The 13908-nt window shown below is 29.2% G+C and overlaps 6 protein-coding genes across 6 annotated transcripts; 3 read left to right on the plus strand and 3 right to left on the minus strand.

Moving 5' to 3' along the window:
* Positions 1-794: 794 nt before the first annotated feature.
* BN7_2900 (uncharacterized protein) lies at positions 795-1379 on the plus strand (the record flags this gene model as incomplete). The annotated part of the gene is made up of 1 exon (XM_011276459.1): positions 795-1379. The coding sequence occupies one exon, from the start codon at positions 795-797 to the stop codon at positions 1377-1379; it is 585 nt and encodes a 194-aa protein (XP_011274761.1).
* A 4830-nt stretch (positions 1380-6209) lies between these two features.
* URA1 (dihydroorotate dehydrogenase) lies at positions 6210-7517 on the plus strand (the record flags this gene model as incomplete). Its single annotated transcript, XM_011276460.1, has 1 exon — positions 6210-7517. The coding sequence occupies one exon, from the start codon at positions 6210-6212 to the stop codon at positions 7515-7517; it is 1308 nt and encodes a 435-aa protein (XP_011274762.1).
* A 123-nt stretch (positions 7518-7640) lies between these two features.
* On the minus strand, positions 7641-8507 carry BN7_2902 (aldo/keto reductase; the record flags this gene model as incomplete). The annotated part of the gene is made up of 1 exon (XM_011276461.1): positions 7641-8507. The coding sequence occupies one exon, from the start codon at positions 8505-8507 to the stop codon at positions 7641-7643; it is 867 nt and encodes a 288-aa protein (XP_011274763.1).
* A 453-nt stretch (positions 8508-8960) lies between these two features.
* GET2 (GET complex subunit GET2) lies at positions 8961-10025 on the plus strand (the record flags this gene model as incomplete). The annotated part of the gene is made up of 1 exon (XM_011276462.1): positions 8961-10025. One exon carries the CDS (start codon positions 8961-8963, stop codon positions 10023-10025), a length of 1065 nt encoding a protein of 354 aa, XP_011274764.1.
* A 128-nt stretch (positions 10026-10153) lies between these two features.
* On the minus strand, positions 10154-10594 carry BN7_2904 (zinc-finger domain-containing protein; the record flags this gene model as incomplete). Its single annotated transcript, XM_011276463.1, has 1 exon — positions 10154-10594. One exon carries the CDS (start codon positions 10592-10594, stop codon positions 10154-10156), a length of 441 nt encoding a protein of 146 aa, XP_011274765.1.
* Positions 10595-13334: 2740 nt separating this feature from the next.
* Positions 13335-13688, minus strand: BN7_2905 (uncharacterized protein; the record flags this gene model as incomplete). Its single annotated transcript, XM_011276464.1, has 1 exon — positions 13335-13688. The coding sequence occupies one exon, from the start codon at positions 13686-13688 to the stop codon at positions 13335-13337; it is 354 nt and encodes a 117-aa protein (XP_011274766.1).
* Positions 13689-13908: the final 220 nt, after the last annotated feature.

The following is a 13908-nucleotide window of genomic DNA, read 5'->3' on the forward strand; positions in this document are numbered from 1 at the left end:
CAACAATTAACAACGTTCACTATGCACTTGGATAGATCATTTTTTGTTGTTTATCAGACACTCGTTTATCAACTACTTTGCTTTTTTATCATTTCATTATCGCTTTGGCGCCAGGAGCATAACATATATCACCATTAATTATCAACATTTCCACAAACTTATGAGTTCCAAGACAACATTATGCTGCTCTTTCCCACTAATCTTGGTATTCACGTTTTTTATATTGACTAATGCTATTCCATTCCCTGTGAAAGATCTATATTCAACATCACAAAGTTCTTTACAATCGAATCCAAACCCAATCTTATCTTCTTCACAACAAAATACAAGTTCACGTTTGTTCAAAAGGGATGATATTCAACTCCAGTTCAGCCAACAGATGGTATACTTGGATCTAATGGTCAAATAATGCAAGATTTCATAAAGCTTATGATATTAGTTGGTGTCCTTGTTTATATTGGGATTGTTGTATTAATAGGGGAGGGATGTATGAAATACCAATATTTCAATTTTAAGAAAATGATTAGATTTATTAAAAGAGATGCACAAGTGAAGAGACAATCATCAATAAAAGTGGTCTCTCGATGTATTGGCTCGTGGAAGTTTTTAATATTGTTCATTTACGGTCTTTTATCGTTACCGTGAGTTACATTATCTTATTTTTATAGAGATTTTGCATGTACTAACAATTGCGCAAATATAGTGCTGCTATTCTTTCACTTCCTGTTTTATTATGTTTTGTTATTATATATTGGATTTGGGCTGGACTTGTATACATTTGTTTATCAAAACCAATGAGGAAAGTTATTCATACTTTGTCAATACCATTTAAAATTAAAGATTATCCTGACGTTCCAATACAACTTGTTCCAGTTGAAGATGAAAAATTTAGATATAGCCAATGTTTGAAAGTGGACAATGCAGCTGTACCCAGTTTAATTATTCCAAAAGGTTTTACACTTGTAAAAAGATCAGATACTGAGCAGAATCACCCTTTCAATGATGCAGATTTGACAGAAATAGTTCAAAGTATATTTTCACCAGAGTTTCAATGTTGTAAAAGATTGTTGCTTAAAGATCTTCAAACATTAGAGCATGTCAATATAGATTCATCTGATGATGCTCCTTGTTTAATTTGTTTGGTTACAATAACTGAAAGAGTTCCTGTATTGTTATTACCATGTAATCATTTTTATCATGCACATTGCTTAGTTGAATATAAAAGATCATTCATACCAACAAGATGGAGTATAACACTTGGTGCTACATTGAAGCCCTTGAAATGTCCAGTTTGTAATTTGAATCTTGTTAGATTGCTTCAATATTGTATTGATAAGAGATTAGATCCTGAAAAGATCATTTTTGATAATAAAGGGTGATAATGCTATTGGGGTGAAAAAAGATTGGTGATATAATAGATATGTAACTTGATTATTCACTACATATGATAATATGACTGGTATATGTCATCTTCAAAGATTATTGGAACTTACGTCAAAGTTGTAGATTGAATTAAAACTATGTTGTGTACAAAAACTCAGCGCTTCAGCTTTTTTTTCTACACCTTGAAGTGGTGGATCATGATTAGAGTGTAGTAGGCTACTTATCTAGAGCTACAAACTTATTTAAAGGAAGAGTTACAAACATCTATTATCCGTGACCCTTTTTCAAGATCAACTGAAACTATATATATGCTTGCACGATTTGTTAAGTTAGTTTAATGAATTCATATTCTAACTTTAATAAATATTGCTTTTATTTAGCTAAGCAGACTATCAAATATTTATATGTTAAATATAGAAAACTCAAACTCGGTTCATGAAATAGATCAACCAAGTCAATATTAAGCCTTCACTATGGAAAATAATTCAAAGAAGATTAGCTGGCCATAAATCAATATAGATCTGAAGTTAAAAAATCTTTAATCTGTTATGTTTCCAAAAATGAAGGTCTCAAAAACAACATAGAACAATAACATACCTCATAAATAACAGATCAGGGCCATAGCAATGGATGAATACAACTAAAATTCAAATAATATCTCATAGTATCTAGGCAAGTGTATCAAGAAGATTGAAAAAAACATTTGGGAATTTAAGGGATATTTATGCACGGACGTGTCCGGAGGAGAAAAATTGGAAATTTATCCAAATTCGTAAGTATAAAGAAGATTGAATTGGTTAATTAGTTCAAAATGGGATACAGCTAGCTTATATTAACTACATCAAAACTAAAACAGTAGAGTATCGCTTATATTGTATGCAACAATATTATGATACTTTTTATAGCATCCAATGAATGATTGACCTTGTCCTAATTGATGAACATATGGGAACACAGATCCAATCATTGAATGATAATGAAAACAGAGATTATTTCTCTATATGAAACAAGTGAAACAAGTGAAACACATATTACTTCTGATGTTTTGCAAGAGGACCTTAAAAATTCATTTTCACATAACCAATGAACAATAAATGAAACTTAATCTGCAGCTATACTAGATAAATTATTAAAAATTTAAATTAAAATATAATGGAGAAGGTCATGAATTGAAGGGAATTGGATGGGTTTATATAGTTATAAATTTGAGACGGCGGCAAGTTTTAATAATAAATCGAATTAATCTAATAACCATGGCGGCTAATAACAAAAATTACTGAAGACTAATTGAAACAATGGATTGTAAAAAACTACTGATCAGAGCTATTGAAAAAGAAGAATAACAAAACATTGATTATCTGAGATCTTTGATTATATATAAGATCATCTAAAATTAACGTTGAGCTATGAAGTTAAATATATGAATGATCTGATATTTAGTAGTATTGAACATTCATATAAAGAAGTTTGGATAATGCATTCAAATAAAATAGTTTTATCGGTTGTTGACGAAATTCTGATGTTTTTTCTCTTAATGGTTTCAAAAATTCTCGTTGAAAACATCATTCAATAACTTATTTTCTTTAATCATATCTTTTGAAAGTTGAGATCAAGCAAATGATTAGAAATAACGAAAACTTTGGGAATTGTAGAATATTTATTATAGTGGTATAACTGAATTTCAATGAATTGTCCATCAACTGGGCAAATCCAAAGTCTAATTTTAAGGCGTCATCGGTAATTCCTTTGCTATATTTGAAGCTTAATGTAAATCAGCTGCTAGTTGAAAACTCAGAACTCTAGAAGATTAGCCTCCATTGTAATCCAGTCATCATATACGATTTATTAATCAATGGATTGTCTGAGTATCGAACAGATTGTGTATAGTTTAATCAATGATGTATAAATTGTAGTGGATATTGATGATAATTCTCGAATGAAAACATTGAACATTTTTAGTCATGGCGGCAAATCTCTTGAGTTGTTTAAGTAGTGATTGTAGAGTTTGATGGCGAATATTGAATGAACCAGAACATAAATAGATTGTGAAACACTACATATATCTTTTAGTGGTGACATAAGTAGGATATACGTAAGAGTTAATGTTTATAATACTAAAAACTTTATTAAAAAGAAGAACAACAAAACATTCATTGATCCGTGATCCTTTTCAAGATCAACTAGAGTGAAAGAGTAGCTAACCAATTCTTGGGGTTGATTATAAATGCATTGATTGTCTTAATATTCAACTAGATTTCTAGAAATTATATTCAATAATCAAACAACCATATAAATACCCCGATAGATATCTTTTATGATGATCTAGCATGCTAATCCGTTAGATAATTGTCAAAAAACGACCACTTTAATATTGGTTAATTCGATGATTTATGATGTAATAAAAAAGAGTAATCAGTTAAGGTTCCAATGATGGTCCCATAAGATCATACATAATGAATTAACAGATGGCCATGAAGCTCAAAGGATCCGATGATGTTTGGTTTGTGGTATAGGAGTTATAAAATAATAAAAATTGGGATTCAAGGGATATTTATAATTACGTCGGACGTGACCGGAGGAGAGATCCAAAATTATCCCATTTTGTAGACATGGATATTTTACGTCTTTAGCTCAAGAAGAACAAAATCAAACCAAAGCAAGAAATCATAAGGATAAGAAAATGTTGAGATTCTGTGATATATATTGAAAGCTTATAATTGGTACATTGATACTTTAGAAACAGCGGGTGGGATAAAGTAGTGTATAAAGAGAAATGGCATCTTGTTTCTTGTATAACTACATCAAAAATCAAAACAATAGAGTATCACTTATATTGGATATATAATCCATATCATGGTACTTTAAATGACTGACATTCAATGAAATAAATGACTGAGCTTGTCCTTCTAGGGAACTCAGATCTAATCATTGAATGAGTATGAATACTGAATGTTATACCACTTTAAAAAGAAATAGATATATGGCTATAACAGGTATATTGATTGCCAACATCAACGATTAAAATCATCAGATTCATCTATAGCATATGAACACATGGGTGATTAAGATTAATTTTAAGGAAAAGAAAAATTGGTGCGTTTATATATGATAATAAAGTTGGGACGGTGGCAAATTGAAATTATTTTGATCAACTAATTATGAACTTGGAACTTGGCGGCTATAAAAGATGAGCGTTTAGTGAAGATTTAGAATATGTATAGAGCTACTAATTATTATTGAAAAAGAAGAATAACAAAACATTCATTACCTGAGATCTTTGGTTACAAGATCATCTAAAATACATGTTGAGCTATCAAGTTGAATATATGAATGATCTAATTCAGTAGTATTGAACAATCATATAGAGAAGTTTTAAACTTTTACTTTAACGACATGGACATAGGGATCATCAATGAAATACTAACAAATAATGGTTTTAAATTAATCTTTTAATAATTGAAGTTAGCATTATGTCAAATAAGAAAGCTGAACGTAATTTACATCTGTAAAACATACCTTATTCTCCAACTTAAAGTATTTGTATAAATTAATGTTCATGGATATAATATAAGATTAAGATTATATTAATATATAATTTATAATTTTACTCTGGGAATATACAAATATTTATAGTTCTAATAAATTTCAGTAGCTGATCCCAATCAATTAATTAAGTTCAGAAGGCGTCATCGGTCATCGGTAACTTCTTTGCAAGTTACTTAAATAAGAAGTTATTAATAATTAAGCCGATGTTGATTTTGAGAAAAAGTACTCCTTAATTAAAATGATTGAATGTTTATCAGATACAAACATGGTATAGTTAAATGTAGGCTTGAGTATAGATAAGTTTGTTGTAGTTTAAAATATAAGATCATAATGATCATGATTTATTCAAAACTATATATCAATATCCACCACAGCGGCTAATCTCTTATAATATATTGATCAATTGGTAGTGAGTATCTAATCAATTTACAGAACAAGCTAAGGGGCTCAAGTATCACTACATATGTCAATTGAAAAAGGGGAGATAACAAAACTTTTATTTAATTAGATCCTTTGCAAGATCTATATTGGTATAGAAAAGTATGTTAACAGTTTGTGATTATACCATGTTGTAGTAAATGATTCCTTATAATGAATGTATAACAATATATTATAATTAAGTCATTAGTGTATAATTTCATCCTATCGAGTTTAATTATTCATCAAAAATGTAAAGGTGGATGAAGACGACATCGCCAGTTTGCTAGATCAATATCTCCTTCTTTTGGCGATTCGATGGATTAAAGCAGATCAGAATAATCAATAGTATTAGGAATTAATCACAATGATGTTTACTTTAAATCATTGATATGATATAAATAATTTTTGAAAAAGTGGGAGATTTGGCGTTTATATAAACAAGAATTATTCTGTATAGATCTGCGTTTTAAAATCTCCACGTCTAGCTGTGCAATTAATCAATTAACAATTCACAAGGAAACATACTTCCGTTATCATCACATGACTGGATATATATGTAATCATTACCAACAGAGTCATAAATTCCAATTGAATCACTTTACTTAAGTTCCAACCTTGCTTGTTCAAATCTCACAAAATAGTTTTAAAATCATCTGGTGATATCTTCCCTTCAATTCCTTTTATTATGGTGTGTCTCGTAACAGCCCACCTTAACTATGGGTTGGTTTTTTTTTTTTTTTTTTCAGTTTCGAGGTTTTTTGGCCCATAAAAAGGACTTGATATAACCTAAATCTTGGAAGATCCTGGAAAGAATAGACCTGTCAATTGAGATACCGATATCTAGAAAGGATAGATAAAAGATGAACAGGCTATTCACTCGCTCCACAATCCAATCTTTTAAAAGATTAGGATCCACACAAAAAAGATTCATAAATAATGGACGTCCAATTTTAAAATCTGGTTTATTAACAAATCCATTTTTATTTTCTGGTGCTTTAATTGGTGCTGGTTTATTTACATATTATGCATTTGATGCAAAATCTTCAGTTCATGAATATATCATATGTCCATTAATTCGTAATTTAACAGATGCTGAAGATGGTCATAGATTAGGTGTTTTTTTAATGAGTTGGGGTATTTCACCAAAATTACGTGGTGATAATGATGATAAACTTTTAGAAGTTAATCTTTTTGATAAAAAGTTAAGTAATCCTGTAGGGATTGCTGCTGGATTAGATAAAAATGGTGAAATTATTGATCCATTATTTGATGTTGGATTTGGTTATGTTGAAATTGGTTCAATTACTCCAGTTCCTCAACCTGGTAATCCAAAACCAAGATTTTTCAGATTACCAAAAGATGATGCAGTTATTAATAGATATGGTTTCAATTCAAATGGTCATTTAGATGTTGTTATTAGATTAAAAGAAAGATTAGAATCTTTTTTCAGAAAAAATAATGTTGATTCTGTTCAAAATAATTCCCTTAGAGATGGTAAAATTTTAGCTATAAATTTAGGTAAAAATAAAACAGGTGATGAAGTTCAAGATTATTTAACTGGTGTGGAAAATTTTAATCAATTCGCTGATGTTTTAGTTATTAATGTTTCTTCTCCAAATACCCCAGGTTTACGTAATTTACAAGGTGAAGCAAAATTAACAAATTTATTGAAAGAAGTTGTAAATAAAAGAGATTCTTTAATTGATGAACATAAGAAAAAAACTCCAATTTTGGTTAAAGTTGCACCAGATTTAGATGAATCAGAAATTAAATCAATTGTTTATTCTGCAAAAGAATCTAAAATTAATGGTATAATCGTGTCAAATACTACAATTCAAAGACCTGGTGATTTAAAATCAAGATCTGATTTAACTTCTCAAGTTGGTGGTCTTTCAGGTAAACCATTAAAACCATTATCATTAAAAGCTTTAAGAACTGCTGCTAAATATACAAAAGATTCAGATTTAATTCTTGTTGGTTGTGGTGGTATAAGTTCAGGTAAAGATGTTTTAGAATTTGGTAAAGCTGGTGCTAAATATGTTGAATTATATACAAGTTTTGCTTATAAAGGTCCTGGATTAGTTTATAAGATTAAAAAAGAATTAACTGAAGAATTACAAAAAGAAGGTAAAACTTGGGAACAAATTGTTGGTAGTGATTTGAAATAATTTATAAAATGAAAACTTATTTATACACAAAAGTAATACATGAATATATAGAGAAATTGTTGTAATTAATTGTGATATTAAAAGCTATACGTGTTATAAGCTATATAATTAAGCACCAGGCCCTTATTGATCAACATGTTTAGTTGGATCCCAAGTTAAAACTTCATAACTATCTTTATCCAAAATTTTATAATCTTCATCACTTAATTTTGGAACATTATCTAGAACATTGAAATTTTCTTTAATTCTATCAACATTAACAGTTTTAGCTAATGGAATAAAACCTTGATCATAAGACCATCTTAATAAGATTTGTGCAGGTGTAACATTATGTTTCTTTGCAATGGAAACTAATTCTGGATCATCTAATTTCTTAGCTTGAGTTAATGGTGAATAAGCTTCTAGTAAATAATCATATTTTTTACCATAAGCTTGTAAATCTTTTCTTGGTAACCATGGATGTAATTCTAATTGATTAACAACTGGTTTATTTTTCAAACCTTCCCAAGCGTATAATTCATCAAGATGTGGAGTACCGAAGTTTGAAACACCAATTGATTTAACTTTACCTGATTCAACAGCTTCTTGTAATGCTTTCCAAGTACCTAATCTTTGTTCTTTTGAAGAAATTGGTGAATGAACAAGGAATAAATCAATATAATCAATATATGGAGAGACTTTAGCTAATGACTTTTCAATTGATTTTTTAGATTCTTCATAACCATGTTCACCATTTTTAATTTTAGTTGTGAAAAAAATATCTGATCTTTTGATATCAGAATTTTCTTTTAAAAATTGTGAAATACCTTTTGCACCTTCTTCTTCATTTTGATAAGCTTGAGCAGAATCAATATGTCTATAACCAGCTTTTAAAGCTTCATAAGTTAATTTTGTTGAATCTTCAACTGGGATTTGATATAAACCAAAACCTGAGACTGGAATTTTCAATCCATTGTTTAATGGTAACCAAGAATCTTTTTGTAATGACATTTTTCTAATTGATGTGATTGTAGTTGCTTTGAATAAGGGATAATATGAACTTCTTAAAGAATTGAAAACCAATTGAGTTGATGAAGATAACAGCATACGACTAGTTCTTTATATAATTATTCCTAAAGATCAATTACAAGAAAAGATCGAGAACTGTGGTTAAATTCGTCATAATTGTGCACATTTTTGTCTTTGATTTCAACCATTTTACGTATAAGAATTGAAATTTAAAATCGCTAAAATATCCCAATATGGTAAGTGTCCCAATTTGGTAATTGAAATAATTATGTCTGTCAGTTTTCCGTGTCAATTTAATTTTAAAATCATTCGCGAATTTGTTTTCTGGTGATTTTCAAAATTGAGCATTAATGGACAATGAGAAGTTGATTCAAATTTGATGTTACTTTCAAGTTTTAGTTGATTGAAGTCAATTAAGAAACTACTTAAGCAAAAATGTCAAGTGAAGCTGAGAAAAGACAGAAATTAAGAGAAAGAAGAGCTGCAAAGATTAAAAATGGCGCTTCAAGATTAGGTAAAATTACAGGTGATTATTCAGAAGCTCAAAAAGATGCTGAAACTATAAGAACAAATCCTCTAAGTTCACCAGAAACTAAATCACCAACTCCAGAACCAAGTATTGGAAAAGAAACGCCTATTTCTAAGTCTTCTGGTGCTTCAAAGAGAATATCACAAAGTTTTGATCATGAAGATCCAGAAGTTGAAGATATAAGTAATTTTGAGCCAATTAAAGAATCATCAAAAGAATCATCAAGAGCTAATCAACCATCTGATCAACTTGATGAAGCTCAACAATTTGAACAAATGTTACAACAAATGCTAGGATCAGTTCCACATCAACATCAAGGTGATTCAAACAATTCAACTGATGCTCCACAAGGAACTCCAGATTTTGATATTTTCTCAAAACTATTAAGTGGTGATGCTAATGGACAAGGTAATCCATTTGGTTCATTAGGTTCCATGGGTGCACTACAACAAACCCAAGCACAAAAAAATCAATCCCAAGGTTATGATCCAGCGCATCCAGATGTCAATTTAGAACAAATTGAATATCAAAAACAATTGAGTGAATATAATAAAATTCAAAATGATAAATTTAAAGCAAAATTCATGTTATTTAAATTTATTATTTCATTTGGGTTAACAATTTATTTTTTTGGTATTCAAGGGTTTTATTCATCATCTGTGGAAATTTTCAGAATTCATAAATTAGATTCAGGTTTTAGTAAAATTTGGTTAACTTTAGAAATTTTATTTACTTCATATTATGCATTACATTTAAATAAGATTCAAGATTCTCATTATAATTATAATTCAAAAATTTTGAAAATTTTAGGATATGTTCCTGATATGTTTTTATCACCATATTATAAAAATAAAATTAGATGGTTTGTTAAATATCAAGAATTAATTCATTTAATTATTTTTGATTTAAGTGTTATTATTTTCCTTTTTGGTATACTTTCATTTTGGCATAGTACTTCAATTGAAGTATAAGAACATAAACTTACATAAAGTTTAAATATAATAAATAATGTATTTGATTTGTAATAAATAAAATTTGTAAATAAATAAAATAAATAAGGACAATATATGTCAATAAATAAGGCATGGTGCGTATAAGACTAATGAGCATCTGATGCTTCAATCTCTTCTCTATACTCCTCCTGTGCGAATCTTAATCCACAATAACCACAAGTTGCAGGTCTTTTAGGATCCAAATTAATATAAATTTTTGGATGACCTTGACCTAATTGTTTATTACCAGCACAAGTTGCAATTCTATCAGGAATATATCTAACAGGTTGTTTAGCAATCAAATCAATCGCGGCATAAGGTTGTGGTTGTTTGCTTAAATCTTTTTGAATGAATTTTGCATGATTTAAAACTTCGGTTCTTGATGCTTGAGATCTTGACCATGTTGTTTCACGATTTGGTGCTTGTTGTAAACGGGTTGAATCTTTTGCATCTGGTGTTGATGTTGATTCTTTGGAAAGTGAGGATTGAAAGCGTGCAAGAAGTCTTGTAGTTGGTCTTGAAATAATAGATCTTCTAGTTATCATCATTTTACTTTGATTGAATATTTTGAATGGCTAGTTAACAATATGTAATAATGTTGTTTTTGTATGTTCATCAAAATATCAACCCCATAAAAATAAAAATTCGCGGAGAAATGTTTCGCGGTTTGGTTTTGTTAGCAAAAATTTCACATTTCAATTTCAATTTTAACTAGTTCATATAATTACTTGTTTATATTGTGACAGAAAAGTTGTGAACTTATTGTATCACGTTCTATTTCTCTTTTTTTTTGTATCACCTGGGTCAAATCATTTGTTTAGTTGCTCTTTTCTGGACGATTTTGGCATTAAATTGTTCAACGGGATTGCTTTATAATGCGTCTGATAAGATTTTGCAAATTGTTCCATTAAATTGGCTTCAACTCACAACTCACATCTAATGTATGTGATAAATTGTGATAGCCAAAACTTTTTAGGATATCACAAGACATATGTTTACATCTGATTTATACTCTTACAATTAAAAGTTGTTTATTAGTTAATCAGATATATAAATATACATGTGTTGTTTTTTGAGCTCTATCTTGTAGTTTGCAATTTCTAATACTCCTTCGACCTTGAAATAATTAAAAGATCTTTAATAAAATGAGATTCCAATTTAGCCATGAATTATAAACTATTTGAAACAACATATAAACTTTTTAAACAGATTGATTCAAATCATTCGATTATTGGTATATGCTTAGGCTAATTGAAGCATTTTTTGCTTATGTAATCACACTAAATTTATAAATTATTAATTATTAGATGTACTAGAAACAACAGCAAACTAAAACTCTTTACCAGTTGATTTTTTAATATATTATAGCTTTAATGTATATTCTACTATTAGTAGCCAAAAAACATCAAAATTCAAACATTGGGCTTTACTCGTTTTTGAAAATATGTGTCTTCTTGCAAGAAATTTTATTTAAAAATGCTATATTTTCAAAACTACAAAAATTTCAAAGTCAAAATTCAAGCTAAAGCTTGCAACAATTATATTAAATAAGGAAAGCTATTTCAAATTGAACCACATAATCAAATACATATATCATCTAGTAAAATTTAGGATTATATGGTATTTTATATTCTGCTAGTTCTCCGAAGCGCCGCGAAGAGTTAGTCCGACAAACCCGAGGATATACACAAAAGTAATAAGTTCTGTAAGTTTTTAATTCAATATCAAAGTGGCGGTTAAAAAATTGAGTGTGTCGATGATCTGGAGATGAAGCTCTATTGAAATGGATGAGAGCAAACGTGAAGTGTAAAGAATGATTTATGTAGGACTAGATCGCTAGAACACGTCATAATGTAGAAGGCAGCGGCATAACGTACATCTCATGAAGCTGTTAAATTATTTTCATGTTTTTGTGTAATTATATTTAAATTTAGGCTATATAATTGAGTTTGTTTTTGTGTAAACTCATTTTTCAAAATAATATTTAAACATTCAATAGATTTCTTTTTTAATTTAATCACTATTTGCCAAATCCTGCAATTGCCTTCTTTCCTTTGAGATTCCAGTCTAATATACTTTTTCGTCTTGCAATTGCCTGAATGATGCCAAAAAAATCTATGATGATTACTGACCATGTTATTATTATGATCCGTCTGGACTCGATTTTTTTTGAAGCTAAATGCTTTTTTTCTTATATGCTTAAAAGCTGGTTTTACTAAAGAGTAAAATTAAACATCATGAAGCAAATTATTTCAAATGTACATGGTATGAGAGTACCTCATGATCATTGATTAATAAATGCTTTGTTCTCATCTTTAAATAAAAGTTTGTAGTTACTTAACTCGACTGAAACTCAAAGTGAAAGTGGCGTTTAAAATCTCAGTGAGAATATTTGATATTTTGAAATGTCTTTCGATATGTTGGTATAATCTTGTGGATATGATTTTAATCAGGAAAGGATTTCTAACTACAACATCATAATAAGGATCTGATTAGTTTTGGAAAATATTATAAATAAGTGTGTTACAATCTTTCCTTCAGACTAAGTTTTGACTCAATACAATATGGTGGTCCTTTAATGAAAGACCACTGGAAAAACCAATCTTCAATGTAATCGAATATACCAAAGTTAATAATCAAGATGTTGAATAATGAAACCATGAAGAACAATACGTCGTTACTATGCTCTAGACGTAGAAAATCTTCTCTTCAATATTCCATGTGTTTGTGGCAGATCTTTTGAATTTATACACAAATACACAGCGGTTAATACATTATAAATCTACAAAAATTTGAAAAAGATAGATTCAACTACAAACATATTTTGTATTCTAAGCTAGTTTCTCAAAAACCAATCAAAAGAGATATAATTTGAAATCAAAATTAGTATTCAGCTTTAAATATTGTTCCAAAGTTGTTTTTTTGTTGTGGAAAAGCCTATATATATGAGATGATTCTATGAATTAAGCCAGCATTGTTTTTCATTATCTCTAGTTTCCCAACAATTGAAGAGTGTGATTGACAAGAGCAGAATATTCTTTTGAAAACAGTTTGAAAACAGTATTCAGATTAGAAATAGATCTTGGATGAATTTAATAATATGTTTATTTCAATTGTTGTTTATAATAGACAAATGTAGTTCATGAAAACTGGTTATCCCAAATTGATCTTGTAAAGCTGCCTAAGGGTCATAATGGTCATAATAGTCATAAAGGATTGTAGTTATAGGGCGCCTCCCTCAATTGTTAAAGATAATGTGATAATATCAATAGATATCGATGAATAAAATCATTCAGTTTCTCTACCGGCAATTTTCATCAACATTCTATGTCTAGCTCTTGCAATACTTTGATTCTTGTCAAATGAATCACCAATACTCTTCATATTAATCGTATTATTAGGATCTTCATCTTTAGTATTATCCAAAATCATATGATTATCTTTACGATATAATGCTTGAATGATCATATAGTCTTTATTTTCCAGAGTATTTAAAAGAATCTGTTGTCTCTTAATGTCACTTGGTCTTTCATTTTTAGTTAATGATGATGGTGAAACATATTCTAGATCTTCAGGAACTGATGGTCTCAATAAACCTTCCAAACTGGTACCTGAAGTGATTCGTGATTGTGGTGGTGGCATTGATAAGAAAGAGAATGGAACACAAGATCAATTGAATGATTCTGATGATTCTGTTGGTGTGTTGGTGATCAAGTGAAAAGCCCAACAAATGTAATCTAATACATCAAAATCGTGTTCGCGCGCATACGCTGACTAAGCCGAACTCCGCGGAAACTTCAATTTGATCATACCATGATACGTTTTGAAATCTGATCACATTTGAAATCTAAACTTGTTCTGT

The sequence above is a fragment of the Wickerhamomyces ciferrii genome, contig 00076 (genome assembly GCF_000313485.1).
Source record: "Wickerhamomyces ciferrii WGS project CAIF00000000 data, strain NRRL Y-1031 F-60-10, contig 00076, whole genome shotgun sequence".
Taxonomy (NCBI): Eukaryota; Fungi; Ascomycota; class Saccharomycetes; order Phaffomycetales; family Wickerhamomycetaceae; genus Hansenula; species Hansenula ciferrii.